This window comes from Gadus chalcogrammus, chromosome 17, assembly GCF_026213295.1.
Source record: "Gadus chalcogrammus isolate NIFS_2021 chromosome 17, NIFS_Gcha_1.0, whole genome shotgun sequence".
Lineage (NCBI taxonomy): Eukaryota > Metazoa > Chordata > Actinopteri > Gadiformes > Gadidae > Gadus > Gadus chalcogrammus.
This window is the reverse complement of record NC_079428.1, coordinates 10,231,006-10,249,710: the sequence shown is the minus strand read 5'-3', so window position 1 is coordinate 10,249,710 and position 18,705 is coordinate 10,231,006. Positions and strand designations below refer to the sequence as shown.

At 50.1% G+C, this 18,705-nt stretch overlaps 1 protein-coding gene across 1 annotated transcript; it reads left to right on the top strand.

Annotated features, from left to right (window-relative positions):
* LOC130370474 (collagen alpha-6(IV) chain-like) lies at window positions 1-18,551 on the top strand (the record flags this gene model as incomplete). Its single annotated transcript, XM_056576224.1, has 26 exons — window positions 1-42; window positions 466-649; window positions 2,081-2,131; window positions 3,388-3,459; window positions 3,952-4,059; window positions 4,431-4,649; window positions 4,994-5,152; window positions 8,018-8,188; window positions 8,760-8,903; window positions 9,364-9,486; window positions 10,028-10,209; window positions 10,857-10,920; window positions 11,053-11,127; window positions 11,374-11,481; window positions 11,612-11,719; window positions 11,838-11,909; window positions 12,177-12,296; window positions 12,527-12,643; window positions 13,099-13,260; window positions 13,395-13,493; window positions 13,625-13,771; window positions 13,858-13,974; window positions 14,114-14,305; window positions 14,850-15,021; window positions 15,134-15,248; window positions 16,062-18,551. Coding segments are annotated over 26 exons (3,384 nt in total), but the record flags the coding sequence as incomplete, so codon positions are not given.
* Between the last annotated feature and the right edge of the window lie 154 nt (window positions 18,552-18,705).

Below are 18,705 nucleotides of genomic sequence, written 5' to 3'. Positions count from 1 at the left end.
AGAGATGGACAGTTTGGCTTCCCCGGGACCCCAGGGCTACCGGTGAGTCCCCACACACACACACACACACACACACACACACACCACACACCACACACCACACGCAAATACACGCACACACGCAAATACACACACACGCAAAGACACACACCACACCACACACCCACACAGACACACGCAAATACACACACACACACGCAAATACACACACACACACACGCCAATACACACGCACACACAAACACACACGCAAATACATATGCACACACACACACACACACACACACACACACACACACACACACACACACACACACACACACCACACACCAAACACCACACACACACACACACACACACACACACACACACACACACACACACACACACACACACACATCGCACATTTACAATCTGCTAAACGGCAACTCATAAATCCCGGTGACCCCATCCTCCCGTTGCCAGGGTGACGGCGGCTTTGGAACCCTCGGGGAGAAGGGCTTCCCCGGGTTCCCCGGGACGAAGGGCCCCCCGGGTCGCGCCGGAGAGTCGGGTCCCGGGTACGTGGGCGCGCCCGGCCTGAGAGGGGGCGCCGGAGAACCCGGCTATGCTGGGTTACCGGGACAACCGGGTAATCCTGGACCGCCAGGTATGAGACGGGAGGAAGGGGTGGTGTCTTTGTGTGTGTGTGTGTGTGTGTGTGTGTGTGCGTCTGTTCCAAACAGGTGTGAATAAAAAAAACAGAACGACTCAATCTCGTGACTCCCCTCCATCTAATTAGCATATCACCATAGCGATTGTAGATAGATATATTGCCGTTGCAATATCATCTTTACATTCTCACCGTTCCTCATCATCAAGCGCACCTTGCGCCCCCCCCCCCTCCTTCTTCTGCAAGACGCCATGTGACAGGAAACAGCGCTGCTCACTTCCTGTCCCTGCCCTGCAGCCGCATCATGTACTTATAAGATTAATGGTTTCCATTAATGTGCTTAAACGCTGTCTTTTACAGCTCATAACAATCCACCAGCTGCCTAATTGACTGATTGCTTCATGGATTTGATTGGTTGATTGGTTGATTGATGCGTTATGACTGATTGCGTCTTGTAAGTGCTGTGATTTTGAAACAGGAATTGTGCCTCTTCAGTCCCTGAGAAAAGCAAGCTCAGTACTAATAATAAAATACTTTATTCACCGTATATTTGAAAACCAACTCTTAATCCTGGACTGAACACTTCGTTTTCTTATCGATGGATTTCAGCATTGAAACTGTTTTGGCCTTGCTTCCCTGGAGACTGAAGAACACAAAACCCGTCTGTATGAATGTTTGCCATCGTAGCATCGATGCATACATGCCTGAACATCATTTTACTTTTAATAAGAAGGTTATTCTCCTTCACGGAAACTTGGAGAGAGTGAGGGGAAAGGGCTATTAACCAGTTTGTTTAGCGCCGTCCATTTGAAAGAGTCACGATTGACTGTTCTGGCCAACAGGAACTGGTTTAAGAAGCCAGTGACATCGCTTGGCACCGTTCTAGCCAATCAGAAAGCGCCCTTGTAAACAATGGGTGTTCGACATAGATGGAGCTGTTCCTATGGTTGTATTTCTATCGTGTACTCTTTTTAATGCGGAGATAAGCTTTATCGATTGGATAAATTAATTATCATAAAAATTACAGTAATTCATAGCAATAAGGGGGCAGCCTTTCTCTCTCTCTCTCCTCTTCTTCTCGTCGACGAGGATAACCCATACGCACTTCTGTAATAAAGCAGCTTTTCTTAAACTGCTTTTGCCTTAACTGAATGAGCGTCTGTAGAGATTTCATCTCAATGCTGATTTGCTGATAACTGTTAACTGATCTCTTTTTTTATGCTTGTTTGGCCTATTGACGCTGAATGGCCTGTTTGCTGCCTTTCTCTTTTTCTCTCTCTCTCTCTCTCTCCCTCTCTCTCTCTCTCTCTCTCTCTCTCTCTCTCTCTCTCTCTCTCTCTCTCTCTCTCTCTCTCTCTCTCTCCCACTCTATCTCCGTTTCTTCCTCGCTCTCTCTACTGACCACCCTGTGCATGTGTACCCGTCCAGGAGAAAACGGCTGTGCAGATGTAACTGACGGCTCTTTCAGAGAGGGAACGGGTGGGTAACCGAAAAATGTTTTTTGTCGACCGCCCAGTACAACAACAAAAAGAAGTACAAACAGAGAGACAGAGAAAGTTCTAGCAAGACAGAAATGTCAGCTATCCCAGTTAAGATTCAAGGTCTTGTACCAGCTTTATGAGTTATAAATATGCTAGTAAAAAAACCACAGAAATATTAAAAAGCTAAATGAGAAAACATTGATTAAACCAACAAACTTTAGGCCATCAGACTATTTTGACTTGAGGTAGTTTGTCCCAATAATTGTGGACAGTCTTTTTAAGACTATTAACATAAAAAAGCTGTTGGCACTTCCTGGAAGCAATATATGATGGGAAATGTAGTCTTATGATTCCTGTCAATCATTTATTCATGATTTAACCAATGGAAGAGTCTATATTACCTGTGGGGTAATTCCATTTGGGCGGAGTCACCTTATGATTGACAGCTGTTTTAGTATAAACTTAACGGTTCCTTTAGGTTGTTGTACAGATGCAAAATGGTTGGCATTCTTCCTCCTCCAGTCAGAGCTGCCAAAACCTGCTGCATTTTTCTTTTTCTTATTTAAAAGCTCTGCTTCAGGTGCTTTAACCAATGATGTTTGGGGGGCGGGGATAACAAAAATAATCCAGGCAATCTCCACGGCCACAGAATCTCTACATGTAATATTTAATATTCTACCATAACATTGTGCTTTGAGAACCCTCTTTGACTTATACAATTTATACTAACCACATTCAACAGACAAAAATAACATTCTCATAGCTAAAATAGAGCTAACCCCCCAAAACAAAGAATAATACAATACAGTATGACTGAGTGCAATCAACAATCACAGTGCCAAAAATATATCTCTTCCAATTAAATATTTATGCCGAACCGTCCAAATGAAGAAGATAAACGTATGATTATTATATTTTTTGGTGTGGAGAATAAACTTTTGACTGACTGCTTAAAATCGAAAAGCAATGACTGATAAATGAACCGTAACCTTGCATTGCTATGTTAGCATAGCATGTATACCTGTGTGGAGTGTACCTGAGCAGATATTCTGTGCATTGATGAGTGTTTGGTTTGGATTTCAGCGAGCAGCAGGTGGGTGGAGTCCTAAAAAACATCTTATCCTCGACCTAGAAACTTAGGCCTCCTTAGTGCTACTTTCTCTACATCTAGTCGAGCCCCATGAAGCTGTAGTTGTCTTGTTAGCGTGTGATAATTGGCTAACGCCCTGCTAACCTGAATGTGACCGCTACCAGGACAAACGATCCCCTGCCGCATCCCCGGAGAGGACGGCACACCGGGTTACCCCGGATCACCCGGGCGACCAGGTAAGATCCCCTGATCACCAGGTTCCCGCTTTGTTCCCGCATGTTCAAAGTCTACCTGTAGGCACCCTTGAGATGACCCCTAACCTCTCCCTGCTCTTTAAGGCCAGGCTGCTTTATTCACATAGCACTTTTAATTAACGAGGCAGTCTGAAAGTGCTTCGCATACAATAAAAAGAAATAATACAATTAAATAGATAAGTAAAAGAAAACAAAGGCAAAGTAAAAAAAATGCATGCAATAAAATGAAATGATGAAAGAAAATAGCAAAGATTGTAGAAAGTGCAATGTATTTAAGATTTAGCAGAATGCTAAAGCAAACATAAAAGCGACGACCTGTCTGTGTTTTCACTATCTAACCCCTGCTCCTTAACGACCCGTCTCTGTCGTGTCCGACTCCTACCCGCTGCGCATAATGACGTTACAACGTAGGAGAAGGTTTAAGTCCCAGATGGCCCCAGAGAGGTTTTGCTAAGGAGGCTTTGTGTTTCCCAGGTCCTAAAGGCCAGCCCGGGTTCTCCGGCAGCTCTGGGCGTCCAGGCTTCAACGGGAACAAGGGAGAGAGGGGAGACCCCGGCTTCGGAGGGCAACCAGGTCCCCAAGGTTGGTCCCTGCTCAGCAACTCGAGGAACAATGTAGCAAAGAGCCCATGTTGAGGCAGCGGGGTCCTGTGTCTGTCCTGAGGAACTGTCCGTGGTCCTGAAGCCATTTCAAGAGCAGAGTTTTGATTTTATTAACATATTTGTTTTTTTTTGTTTTGTTTTTTTTGCGTTTGGCTTAGCTTTTTTATATTTTGGGTTTTTGTTTTGATTGTGCTCTACTTTGTATAGTTTTTTTTTAAAATATGAATTATTCTCTTTATGGGAGAAGGCATTGATTTCCAGTTTGTAAGCCACCTGTTTGCATGGCCCTGCATATAAGCCCTCAAACCGCCTCACCTACACCTTCTCTCCCCCCCCCCCATCCCCCCCCAGGTTTCCCCGGGATACGGGGGGACCCCGGCTCCCCCGGCCTCCCCGGCCATGGCTACGACGGCGCCAGAGGGAAGGACGGCCTCCCCGGCATCCCCGGCGGCAAGGGCCAGCCCGGAGAGGTGCTGGGGGCCACGCCCGGCTCCCCCGGACTCAACGGCCTCCCCGGGACCCCCGGAGACAAGGGCCAGCCGGGGAGCCCCGGTGGGCCGGGCTCCCCTGGTACGTCACGTGACCCACCGCGGCCTCCAGCGGTGTTACCGACACTCGGTTGAAATTGAGGGAGAGATGGGAGGGAGGGTGGGGGGGGGGGGGAGAGAGGGGGGGAGAGAATAAGATGATAGAAGGGAGGGACAGGGGGGGAGAGGGGCCGACAGGAACATGTTGTGTGTTTTTGTGCGTTTGTGCTTGCGTGTGTGTGTGGTTGTGTGTGTTTGAGCGAGCCCATAGCAACCCATGGTAGTATAGGTATCAGCAGCCATAGTAGATCAGTGGTACTACTACTCGATGGTGCAGTGCTACTAAGCGGGTACTATTTTACTCACGCTTTACCTCCTCCTCCTCAGGTTTCGACGGTCGCTCCGGCGGTCCCGGGCCAAAGGGTGGGCGCGGAGACAGCGGTTATAACGGTATTGCCGGTCCCCCCGGCCCGCCCAGCGACATCACGCGGAGCCTTCCCGGGGCCCGCGGGTCCCCGGGTCTCCCGGGCCCCAACGGATCTCCAGGTGAGCGCCCCTATGAAACCTCCGGAATACCGGGTCTGCTGCGTCCCCGACTCAGTCAGGGTTTTTTCCATCGGGAATCGAAATTGTGAACGCAAACCCTTGAAAGACATTGGTTCTTGGTTTGTCAGAGGGGTTGCCGCTAACTGTTACGACCCAATCGCTCCTGAGGTCGGATCCCACCAGAGTCGAGTTTGATGCTAAGTCTGAACCTGCTTGTGTGTAATGAGTTTAGTCGTACGATCGTTTCCATGTCCACTGATATTCTCGACGGTCCTGGAGCTTTGAGTCCTTTCTTGACTTGGCAAATTGATATGCGAGTTTCAGTGTTTGACTTCAGCTGTTCCTGTTGGGGTGTTGGTACATGTCTCTGTATGGTTGATCTTTACCAAAAACACATCATCTTTGTTTGTCATTTTTATAATGAATTGATGCGTCTACATCACCAAAAAAAAAACTCCTCACCTCTTCCCCACCCCCTTTTCTCCATTGTCCCACCCTCCTGCATCCCCCTCCTTTCCTCATCGCCTCACTCCTTCCTCGTCTTCTTCACCACCACCCTTGTCTCCTTGCATCCTTACCTCCTTTCCTTGGTGGCGTTGGAACACTCGGTAGGCTGTCCAGGTGAGACCAGCTCGCCACTTCTCTGCTCCTCCACCTCCTCCACCTTCTCCCCGAGCATCCAAACCATCCTCTTCCACCTCCCATTCCCATTCCCTCCTCCTCCAACTCCTCCTCCTCCCTCTCATATTTCCATTACCCTGACCAAACACCATTAATTCCTATTTCTTTCTATTCTGTCTCTTCAGTGTGCCTCCCCTGCCTTCCCCCGTTAACCTCAACACGTTTTTCTTAAAGCAAGTGAGAACCAAGCAACAGCTATTTCAAGTTTCTTATTCAATACGGCTTTGTACGTGACAAATCATGTCACAAGGATTTGAGTCCTTTTTTTTTCCAGTTTCAGCCCATAGCACTTCAAATTGAACATTCACTTGTTTTAAGAAGGATATAGTCTAATGGCCGGTAGGATAGCTTTAAAGAGAGAGGAAATAACTTGAACAAAGTGTTTCTCAGGCATATTGAAAAGAAAAAGACACACAAAAGGAAAAAGCAGTTTTTCTGTTTGTTTGGCCAGAACGATTCCCTGCGGGCTAATGCTAACCATGTGTTTGTCGCGAACATCAAGCTAACCCGCATTAGGTGTTGTAATTTTGTTTGTTGTGCCGTAACTTGTAGGCTTGTGTGACTTCAACCCTACAAGTTGATGTTTATTATGGGCTGGTTTAGAGCTCTCCAAACAAATCGCAGATCTCAACAAGTTGTTATTTCTTTGATTCGGTCTAAAAGTCATTCCTTTAATACCAGAATCTTAAGTAATACGGAAAAAACCTCTGTGCCGCCATATCGAAAATACGATTTGAAGATGATTTACCGAAGAATATTAAAAGTTAAAACGACTTATTGAGATGAATGTCGCTATTTAGGTTGTTTAAGAAAATTAGGATGTAACATTTTCAACACATAGGACTATCTTCAAGCAACAGAAATACGTGGTGTGTTTACAAACAGCATTGACCCTAATTACATGGCTTTATCGCAAAATAATGGAAACACAAATGAAAGTTAGAAACGTACAAAATATGTGTTGTAAATGTTTCTCTTGATTTTCTTAACTTTTTGCCCAACATACCATATAACCATGTAACCATATATTTGTTAATCAAACCGAAACCAAACCAAGGCAATTTCATCTTAACCCGTCAAGGCAACAATGTTGTCGGACTTTACAGGTCTTTACATTGCATCTAAAGCTGTGGGAATTTGGCAATAGACTAACCGGCAAAACTCTTTAAATCAAACATTATGTTTGTTACTGAAATGCTTTTACGCTTTTATGTTGAAGGTAAGATCAGCTTCCTTGTTGTTGTTTGCATTAATGTGTGCTGATATGTGTAGTTTGCTGCTGTCGAGCGGTTTAACCATGAAATACTGAACCCTTTTTCATATTTTACGTAATATGCTCAAGTGTTTGTTTAGGTTCGGCTAACCTTGTGTGTTCTCCATCTCCATGTGAAATCTACCACAATGTTCTGTTGATCACTCAAATTAACGTGTCTCCCTCTCTCTCTGCCCTCCGCCTCCGTCCCTCCAATCCACCATCCGTCACTCAACCCCTCCCTCTATGAATCACTCCATCCATCTCTTCATTCATCCATCCATCCCTCCCTCCCTCCCTCCCTCCCTCCCTCCCTCCCTCCCTCCCTCCCTCCCTCCCTCACTCCATCCATCATCCCTCCCTCCCTCCGGCCGTCCATCCATCCATTACCCATCCCTCCACCTATACCTATATGAATCAATCCCTCCCTCCCTCCCTCCCTCCCTCCCCCCTTCCCTCCCTCCATCCATCCCTCCCTACCTCCCTCCCTCCATCCCTCCCTCCCTCCCTCCCGTCCCTCCTCCCTCCATCCCTCCCTCCCCTCCCTCCCGCCCTCCCTCCCTACCCTCCGCTCCCCCCTTCCCTCCCCCTCATCCATCCCTCCCTACCTCCCTCCCTCCATCCATCCCTCCCTCCCTACCTCCCTCCCTCCCTCCCTCCCTCCCTCCGCCCTCCCCCCCTTCCCTCCTCATCATCCTCCTACCTCCTCCCTCCATCCATCCCTCCCTCCTACCCTCCCTCCCTCCCTCCCTCCCTCCCTCCCTCCCCTCCCTCCCTCCCCTCCCTCCATCCATCATCCCTCCCTCCCTCCATCATCATCCCATCCCTCCCTCCCTCCCTCCCTCCCTCCCTCCCCTCCTCCCTACCCCCCCTCCCTCCATCCATCCATCCACCCCCCACCCATGTCTCCTGACCCCCCATGCCTTCCCAAGGCTTCCCTGGTAGGAAGGGCTTCAGAGGAGACCCCGGTCCCAGAGGGCCCGCTGGCATGAAGGGAACCCCAGGAGAGCCCGGTTACTCTGGGTCCCCCGGGAACCGAGGCGCCCCTGGTCCCCCAGGGCCCGGGACTAGAGACGGAAACCCTGGGATACCCGGCAGGAAGGGTAGGGCTCGTCTTCCTGGCTATGGCTCTGTAGGAACGACCATGTTTAACTGCACTAAAGCTAGATGTTTCCAGGGCTGGGCGCGGACTACTCTCCAATGTTGTGAATTTGGACTGCAGTACCTATTTTAAACACTGTTGTGTCTATTTTACATATTGTACCCTAAAGGTCTGGTGAGGGATATTTGGCAAGTGATGCATCATGGGGAAACTCTGTAGTACATTTATTCAGAGTAATCTATTGAATTATGAATGAAGGATCATAGTAAACAAATTGTCATTTTTGTTAGTTTGTTTGTTTAAGGGGTGTATTTTGGAGCTCCCATCAAACAAGACCAATACACTGAATCATCACCATTTTGTTTGCTGTGTGTGTGTGGGTCTTTGTGTGTGTGTGTGTGTGTGTTTGTGTGTGTGCGTGTGTGCATGCGTGTGTGTTTTTGTGTTTTGTGTGTGTATGCGTGTTTGTGATTGTATATGTGTGTGTGTGCGTATGTGTGTGTGTGCGTGTGTGCGTGTGTGTGTGTGTGTGTGTGTGTGTGTGTGTGTGTGTGTGTGTGTGTGATGGCCAGGCGACAGAGGCTTCCTAGGTCTGGTTGGTTTCCCGGGTCGCCCCGGGCGCCCCGGCACCCCGGGTCAGCCTGGAGGAAAGGGTTTACCGGGATCGTCTGGACGTGACGGGGGACCGGGGGGTCTGGGATATCATGGAGCTAAAGGTACGGGCTACTCTCATTGATACTAAACAGAATACTGAAAGAGAAGGCCGCAGACATCAGCATTAAGACTGTGCATCTGAGGCGCAGGTACATAATGCATAATACAAATAAAATCATGAGGTAATATTGGTGGATAAATCTTAAAAAAGGAGATAACCTTGCAAGCCCTATGTAGTACATGCTAATGTGTGTTGTGTTTACAAAACGAATAATTTTGCTGTGTTATTTTGGTTTATTTAGCCTTTATGTCTGCCTCTCTACCTGTTTCTTTGTTCCGTCCGTCCGACCTTTTGACTGCCTCTCTGTGTATGGCTGTCTGCTGTTCCTTCTGTTGATCTGATGTCTGTTTTCTCTCTCTCTCTCTCTCTCTCTCTCTCTCTCTCTCTCTCTCTCTCTCTCTCTCTTTCTCTCTCTCTCTCTCTCTCTCTCTCTCTCTCTCTCCCCCCCCCCCCCCCCACAGGTGAGCGTGGGTACCCGGGTAGCCCGGGCTTGCCCTCTGCCCCTCTCCCGGCCAACTTCTTAGAGAAAGGAGAACCAGGGAACTATGGAGGTCAAGGTCTCCCCGGCTTCCCCGGACCCAGAGGTACACACCCACCAGCAGCCCATAAACACATCTCATCTACACCTCATTTCACGGGATTTCCCCCTAAATGGTCCATTACATATCTATAGTTTATAAGTCAGCAGAGCCCCCCTATGTTGATCAGTGCGGTTCTGACCCCCAGGTTGAGAAGCACAAAGTATGAAACACAGGGCCCTATTTTAACGGTCCCAAACACATAATTTCGGCAAAGAAAACACATATGATATGTGGTCCTGTGGCCGCAACTGTGGGTCTATTTAATGATATGCGGCAATACATTAACACACATCGTTTCTTACCAGTATTGTATACATCATCGTTATCGACTTGTGTTCCTAATATGCATGTGTCCCCCTGTTAATGTACATTGCCATTGACTGTATTAAGCGTTACGTGTTTAGATTGCGTGTGGTTAAACTGATGGATGCGCACACACGCGCCTGCATTAATTTATTCTTTTTAACACTCACTGGCGGTAATACAATGTTTCCTCACGATTAGGATCCTTCTAATGCCCCCTGTCTTGTGTCCGGTTGCCTAGGTGACAAGGGTTTCCCCGGACTGCCCGGTCGCCAGGGTCTTCCTGGAATTCCCGGTTACGCGGATCAGAGCAAGGGTCTGCCGGGGTCTCCCGGTTACCCCGGACAACCTGGGACCCCCGGATACCCCGGGTCCAAGGGGGAACCCGGCATCCCAGGCTTCCCCGGGACCTTCGGACCGAGTGTAAACACACAGACCGCCGCAGATCACATGCACACTCAGATCACACACTCATCACACACTCACTCTGACTCAATTGGCATTTAGATTTCAGAATACCAAACATTAGGTTCTAATTATATTACATTAGATGATTAAAGATTAGATTACTTACTATATAAAATGACGTTACATTACAGTATTCTAATTACAGTACATTTCATTACATTACTGTGATTATTTTAGATTACAGAATACCAAACATTTGATTATTATTTAAATTACATTTGATTTCTTTAGCTACCATTGGATTGAATTGTATTATATTGGACTGAATTTGATTGTATTGGATTAGATTAGAAATACAAATATATTAGATTAGGTTACATTACATTAAATCAGAGATTACATTATCAGATGACTTTATCTGAAAAGACATTTGATTTGATTCGATTAAAATGGAAAGACAAAATACAATCCTTTTGATTAGATAAATCACAATGTATACAATCAGATTAGATCAGTTCAGAATCAATTAGATTAGTTCAAAATAGACGATTGCATTGCATTACATTGGATTTGACTGCTCTTAGTTCACAATAATTCACAGAGTTGTGGTTATGTTTGTATGATGGTGTGTTGATATGAGGTATTCTACCCGCTCTGTATAGGGGGATGACGGCGGATTTGGTTTCCCTGGCAACCCTGGAGAACCCGGTCGCCCCGGGTCTAAAGGTACCCGCACACACGCACACACACAGAAACACTCTCACAAACACTTGACTGAGCTGGTCTAATCTAGACCGAGCTGGTCTAATCTAGACTGAACTGGTCTGATCCGGTTTGATCTGGTCTCTCCGTCCCCAGGTGCGAGAGGAGAAACGTTCAGCTACCCTGGAGGTCCCGGTGCCAAGGGCCAGCCTGGTGAACCAGGCTACCCAGGTAGAGAGCACCGTCCTGGGCCGAGAGGCCTGCACCCACCTCCCTACCCCCCTCCACACACACACACACACACACACACACACACACACACACACACACACACACACACACTACTGTTGTTCCCCTGCTCCTCTTTATTTATTGGGGTCTGGATCATAACACACATCCAACCCTGCGACTTCAACAGTTGAGCCCCGTCTGATATGAAATGGCGTACCTGAGCCCTGATTGGTTGTTTCTCCCCAGGTGGGCGGGCTAATGACGGCCTCCCCGGCGACAACGGATACCCCGGAGGTTCAGGCTACCCCGGCACCAAGGGAGGGCCCGGAGAGCCCGGCAGACCGGGGCTTATGGGTAATGGAGTTTAGCATGGCTAGCCACATGCTTCACCGGCATGCTCGCTCGCACACAGCAAAGAGCGAGTTACTGTTAGCGTGAATGCTACGACCACGCCACAACCGTCTGTCCTCTTCTGCCTGTCCAGGCTCCCCTGGCTTCCCAGGGGCTAAAGGTCTCCCAGGCTACCCAGGGGGCAGAGGCCGTGACGGGACGCCCGGGCAGCCCGGCGGCCCCGCAGGACCGGGGGCTAAAGGTAATCAGAGTCGATACCGGCAACGCACACAAACACCGTGAGGCCAACGGGAATGCATGACACAAACACACAAACAGTTCGACCCATGACGCGCACATGTGTTGCGCGTGTGTTCCAGGTCTACCTGGCTCTATGGGTCTCCACGGACTCAACGGACTGGCCGGACCGAGAGGTGCTCCGGGAACTCCAGGTAAGCCCCGCAACATCCACACCTCTCCCAGCCCGCCGAGAACCAGGATGGCCGTTCCGGATTTAGCTTCTCCCCCCCCCCCCCCCCCTTTCAGACATCTAGTCCTTGTGCACTTAGCGGCACAATGTCTGTGAGCTAGATGTCGGAACCTAACCTAACCTCCTCCTTGACGACCCATCTCTGAGTTCACTGTAAGTCACCGGAGGTTAAAGGTCGACCCGGGGACGGGATCAGCGTGACGGACGGTCTGTGTGTGGGTGATTTCAGGCCCCAGTATCGGCGGTCGTCCAGGGACACCGGGAGCTAATGGGCTGAAGGGAGAGCGAGGAGACTCGTACCCTGGAGGACCAGGCCGCAACGGGGAGAAGGGAGAGAGAGGAGACTCCGGTGAGACCCCACACATATCTGTGTTTTCTGTTGAATACATTTTCACGATCAAGTCAGCAAGCAAACGAGGCTGCTGTCAAATGATGGTATTCCACAGTGCGATTTCTCATATATATTTGTGTGTGTGTGTGTGTGTGTGTGTGTGTGTGTGTGTGTGTGTGTGTGTGTGTGTGTGTGTGTGTGTGTGTGTGTGTGTGTGTGTGTGTGTGTGTGTGTGTGTGTGCGTGCAGGTGGTCCCGGTCTCACTGGATTCCCAGGGCTCCCTGGGCGTCCAGGAGAGACAGTGGGCTCAGATATCCCAGGACCATTAGGAGACCCTGGCCTGCCCGGTCTGGACGGAGAGTACGGTAAATATCACGGATGTCAACTCTTTCACCAGTATCACCACTATCACCATCAGTATCCCCAGGATCGCCAGTATCAACAGTATCACCAATATCACTAGTATCACCATTGTCACCTGGTCAGCATCAAATAGACCCATTCCCCCCGCCTCTCCTATCCTCCCTTCATCATATCCTCCTCTTCTTCTCTCCTCCACCTCTCCCCTCTCCTTCTCCTCCTCCTCTTCCTCCTCTCTCTCATCGCCTCCATCTCTCTCTCTCTCTCTCTCTCTCTCTCTCTCTCTCTCTCTCTCTCTCTCTCTCTCTCCTCTCCTCTCCTCTCCTCTTCTCTTCTCTTCTCTTCTCTTCTCTTCTCTCTCTCTCTCTCTCTCTCTCTCTCTCTCTCTCTCTCTCTCTCTCTCTCTCTCTCTCTCTCTCTCTCTCTCTCTCTCTCTCCTCCCCCTCCTGTCTCCCCCCAGGTCTCCGTGGGCCTACAGGACCGCCCGGGCCCCCCGGCCCCGGTACGGCCCAGGGAGACAGAGGTGATCCCGGTCTGCCGGGCTTCCCTGGCGCCCCTGCTAGGAAGGGAGAAGCAGGACATCCAGGGGGCCCCGGTTACAACGGCGGCCCCGGGTTCAAAGGTCAGTCGTTATGCCTAAATAGTCATTTCTGTCCGTCATCGTTTACCATAAAAAAAAGAAAGAACTTCAATTGATTGGTTTGACTTACGAAGCTAAGCTAAGCTAGCGGTGTGTGTGTGCTCTGCTTTCCCCAGGAGAGAGAGGCGACACGGGCTACAGCGGGGGTCCTGGGCTGAACGGTTACCGTGGCGAGAACGGTTACTATGGCGCCCACGGCCTCAAGGGATCCAGAGGTAAGGGGGACACCTGGCATTACCATGCTAACGTTGACGTGTCGCATCGCAATAGGATGAGCTAGGATGCTAATAGCGTAGCATGAGCGTTATACCGTGACGTAAACCAATGTCTCTCTCTCTCTCTCCAGGCGGGGCTGGGCGTAAGGGACGTCCAGGCCCTACCTCCACCCCGGCGGCGATCAGTGTACCGTCTGGGGACCCGGGTGGTCCCGGAGCCCTCGGGGGGCCCGGGAACAGTGGGGAGCCTGGTCAGCCTGGGATGCCAGGGCGATCTGGTGCGTCTTCAAGAGGAGCCGCGCTGTAGGCCTGTGTTAGAGACGCTGGCGCCGTATTAATCCCCGTTGTGTCTTATGCTCGCCAGGTCCTAAGGGGCGCCCGGGCCCGGTTGGTAAGCTGGGTCGTATGGGTTCTGGTGGTCTGCTCGGACCGCTCGGAGATCCGGGTCCCCCTGGCTTCCCTGGACCCGCTGGAGAGCAAGGTGAGAGCTCTGACCCTCTGATTGCCTGTCTGAATGGTTTGTCCCTTCATGCACTCTAACTCTAAGTCAACTCTACCCTTTCCTCCCTCCCCCTATCACCTCCTCGACCGACCCCACCCCCCTCTCCTCCACCCTCCAGGCTTCCCCGGTCAGCCGGGTATCCCCGGGGTCGCCGGCGGCGTGGGGCGTAGCCACAGCATCGGCTACACGCTGGTGAAGCACAGCCAGAACGAGCAGGTGCCCATGTGTCCGCAGGGCATGGCCAAGCTGTGGGACGGGTACAGCCTGCTGTACGTGGAGGGGCAGGAGAAGGCCCACAACCAGGACCTCGGTACGTCCAGAGGAACATCTGAGCTGAGCCTAGCTTGGAACCCCCCCCCCGCTAACCATTGATTAGATAACACACAGAGTCCTGCACAATGGGAGACTGTGAACATGGGGTTGGACAAGAATGATTGATCCTCTAGTCTAGTACAAAGTACAAAGACAGATATCTTCGTAAACTATTACTGCACATTTGTGTGTTCCACTGGATATCCCCATTAGAATAAAAAAATCGCAAAAACACAACCATAATACATGTTAATGTCCCCTCTTTTCTCTCTCCCTCTCTCTCTCTCCCTCCCCTCCTTTTCTCTCTCCCTCTCTCTCTCTCTCCCTCACATCCTTTTCTCTCCCCCTCTCTCTCTCTCCCTCCCCTCCTTTTCTCTCTCCCTCTCTCTCTCTCCCTCCCCTCCTTTTCTCTCTCCCTCTCTCTCTCTCCCTCACCTCCTTTTCTCTCTCCCTCTCTCTCTCTCTCCCTCCCCTCCTTTTCTCTCCCTCTCTCTCTCTCTCTCCCTCCCCTCCTTTCCTCTCTCCCTCTCTCTCTCTCCCAGGTCTGGCTGGATCCTGTCTCCCTAGGTTCAGCACCATCCCCTTCCTCTACTGCTCCCCTAACGAGGTCTGCTACTACGCCAGCCGCAACGACAAATCCTATTGGCTGTCCACCACCGCGCCAATTCCCATGATGCCCGTCGCCGAGGAGCAGATCCGCTCCTACATCAGCAGGTCGGCCATCTTAGTTTTCTGTCCGTAGTTCCTATGTTTATGCCGTCTTTTTCTGTATATCTATGTATTTATGACCTGACCTTTGACCTGTGGATGTGGTTGTGCGGTCCAGGTGTTCTGTGTGTGAGGCGCCCTCCCAGGCCGTGGCGGTCCACAGCCAGGACATGAGCATCCCAACCTGCCCCCGTGGGTGGAGGAGCCTCTGGATAGGATATTCCTTCCTCATGGTGGGGCTCCATTCAATGTCCACCTCCTCTCTCCCCTTCACCTCCCCCCCCCCCCCCCCTCTCCTCTCCCAGCCTGCAGCACCTCCTCCTCCTCCTCCTCCTCCTCCTCTGACCTCATCTCTCCCCGTCACCTCCCCCCCCTCTCCTCCTCCACCCTTCTCTCCCTCACCTCCTCCTCCACCCTCCTCTCCCTCACCTCCTCCTCCACCCTTCTCTCCCTCACCTCCTCCTCCACGCTTCTCTCCCTCACCTCCTCCTCCACCCTTCTCTCCCTCACCTCCTCCTCCACCCTTCTCTCCCTCACCTCCTCCTCCACCCTTCTCTCCCTCACCTCCTCCTCCACCCTCCTCTCCCTCACCTCCTCCTCCACCCTTCTCTCCCTCACCTCCTCCTCCACGCTTCTCTCCCTCACCTCCTCCTCCACCCTTCTCTCCCTCACCTCCTCCTCCAACCTCTCCTCCACTCTCCTCTCCTTGCCCTCCTCTTCACTCCCCCCCCCCCCCCCGACTCCACCCCTCCTCCGCCTCCCTCCTGCACATTCTCTGCTCCCCTCTCCCCCTGCCCTTCTCCGCCCTCCCTCCACCTCCTTCTATCACCTCGACCCCCTCCTCTCACCACCCTAATCGATGCCTGCTGTCTCACGCACAAAGTCAAAAGTCAAAGTCAAAGTGCTTCATCGTCGGGTTAGACGCAGTGGGACCTGCTTATTCGGTCCAGTGAATCCCTTCCATCAAACCAATGTGTCGTCTAGCTTCTAACGCCACCGCTAACCTCTTCCCTCCTCCCCCCCCCCCCCCCCCCCCCCCCCCGCAGCACACGGCGGCGGGCGCGGAGGGCGGCGGCCAGTCGCTGGTCTCCCCGGGCTCGTGCCTGGAGGACTTCCGGGCCACGCCCTTCATCGAGTGCAACGGCGCTAAGGGCACCTGCCACTACTTCGCCAACAAGTACAGCTTCTGGCTCACCACGGTGGACCAGCGCCGCGAGTTCGTGGACGCCCCGCCTCAGGAGACCCTGAAGGGCGGCACGCAGCTGTCCCGCGTCAGCCGCTGCCAGGTCTGCAGCAAGCTCTTGTAGTCGCCCCGACCCCCCCCCCCTTCGCCCCCCTTCGTCCTCTCCTGGTGGGGAGGGATGGAGAGACCGACAGGAGGAGGAGGAGGAGGAGGAGGAGGAGGAGGAGGAGGAGGGAGAAAGACTGATAGAAGCGGTGGTGACGATGTTGAGGATGATGATGCTTGTGTTAGAACGCCTCCAGTCATGATAAGCGTACAGACGAGGAGAGAGAATGAGGGTGAGCATGGTAGAGGTCAAGGTGCTATAATAAATACAAGGAGTAACTATTAGAAATGAATGACTGAAAGGAAACGAGGCCCCTCCCCTCGGGGGCTGTGTTGTGGTGATGGTTTGGGTGTCGAGGAGGAAGAAGATAAATGAGGAGGAGTAGGAAGAAAGAGGGGATTCTCCGTTGTTCTTCACTAGATTATTATTTACAGTGGTGCTATTGTGTGTCTTCCGTGTTTTTTGATCTCACATTATGTTTTTTATTTCTTTCTCCTTGTAATCCTGTGTTTTCACTGGGTTATCTCGCATCGAGTGACCCCCCCCCCTCCCCTCCCCCCCCACCGTTCGATAGAGAGGAATAATAGGCCTTGCAGCGCTTCGACTCACCCACAAATCATAACATAGGACTAACCATGCAGCACTCCCAATAAATATCCAAGCGTCTCCTGTTGGATATTGTTGTTCTATGAATGACCTCATTCTTTGTTTGTACTCCCCATGAAAATGTTGGTTCTGACTGAATTGGTTGAGTTTAAGTGTTTTTCTCTCCCAGAGTCTGGTACTGTCATCCATACTATGATTCCTTTATCTACTCCTTGTTGATTTCACGATATCCGCACTTTCTTTACAAACCCAAAAATTATGCTAAAGGCAGACTGTGATCGGCAGTCATCTGGCCAACCCGTGCTATTTTTACAGTTGTTAATATATTGCACTGATCTGATTGGCTTCCTTTGTATTTTTTTTTACGACCAATAGGTATGCTTAATCATCTTCTCTAGTTGGATTTACAGCCTACGCTTTCCCATAATTCAACTTTTCACTCTTTGCTATTATTGGCAAAACATTCATATATTTGCTGCTTACGACCGAATATCCCCTCATTCCCACCACCCTGAACAAAAAACTCTTCTATGCAGATGACACATGCATAAGACACAGACAGTTTGTCGTTGTCGTTGTTGTACATAGTGCTTATTGCCTGGCTCCAGTTTGTTGGTATTATGATGTTGAAGCCGAGTCACATGGTGTATTTTGTTAATTGTGGTGCTCTCTTCTTCTTCTCTATTGTCTTTCCCTGTGGAGTTTCCTTGTCTCTTAGCTAGGGAGATGCAGCGGGTACGTGAAGCAAGTGTTATCCCATCAGCTTTAGCCTCACTAAGGTTAACATTGCACGTCTCCAGTCATAGAACCACATCCATGAGCGATCTGTTTCGGCTGCAATTGTTGTTTACAATGCCTTGAGACAAACCAGGACCTGGATCCTCCATGGCGGCTGTTGCTTGTACCCCCTTTTCGCTAGGCCAGGATGATGAGAACCCGGGGGAACCTGTAACCACTATGGCCCCTGTTTCTGACACGTAGCTTTATCTCTATGCTGGTCTCGGCTCTGAGTTAGTGACCTTTTATGCATTTTACATGTTTCATTATTTTCACATCCCCCCCCCCTCCCCCCATTTGTCTCTTGTCTATTGTTTGTAATGTAGATTGTAATTATTTAGTTAAATCTTAAAGTCACGTTATTCTCCCAGATTTTTTTAATGGTTGTTATATACTGAGTTGGGCCGGGGAGAAACTGAGCTGTACATTCAATAAAAATAAAAACCAAATAAAAAATGTTTGTATATGCCCAAAAATGTATTCACCAGAGATCTTTAGATGTAACGCAGAATAACAAGAGATCCATGGATGAACCCTGAACAGACGGATGAACCGTCTGTTCTTGCTCGGTTCAACATTTAGATTTCACACACTGACCTAACAAAGAAATTGAGAGCTATGGTACGATCCATGTTTCTACACGACTGCAGAGAAAGGAAAGAATACTTTCCTCCAAGAGGGACGTGGGAGACATGCGCCCTGGCATGTCCAATACCGTAACGTGTATGTCTGTGCTCACTATGAAATAAAGTACAATACAACTGAACATCTGGGAATGGTTTTATTTAAATCTGTCTTATCTGACACATAAATCGGCTTTACCAACGCTCATGTCGGCCCACTGGTCCTCATGAAGAATTTATAGACAGGTTTCGACTTGAGAATCCTGCCGCCAGACATTCTTCCGAACCCCAGAAGGAGCAGAGAACATATAGGTGCATGTTTCGGCATTGGCTGCTGAGGTCTTTTGAATTCACTATCACATTGTTACCAACCAATTGATTACTCCAACCATGTT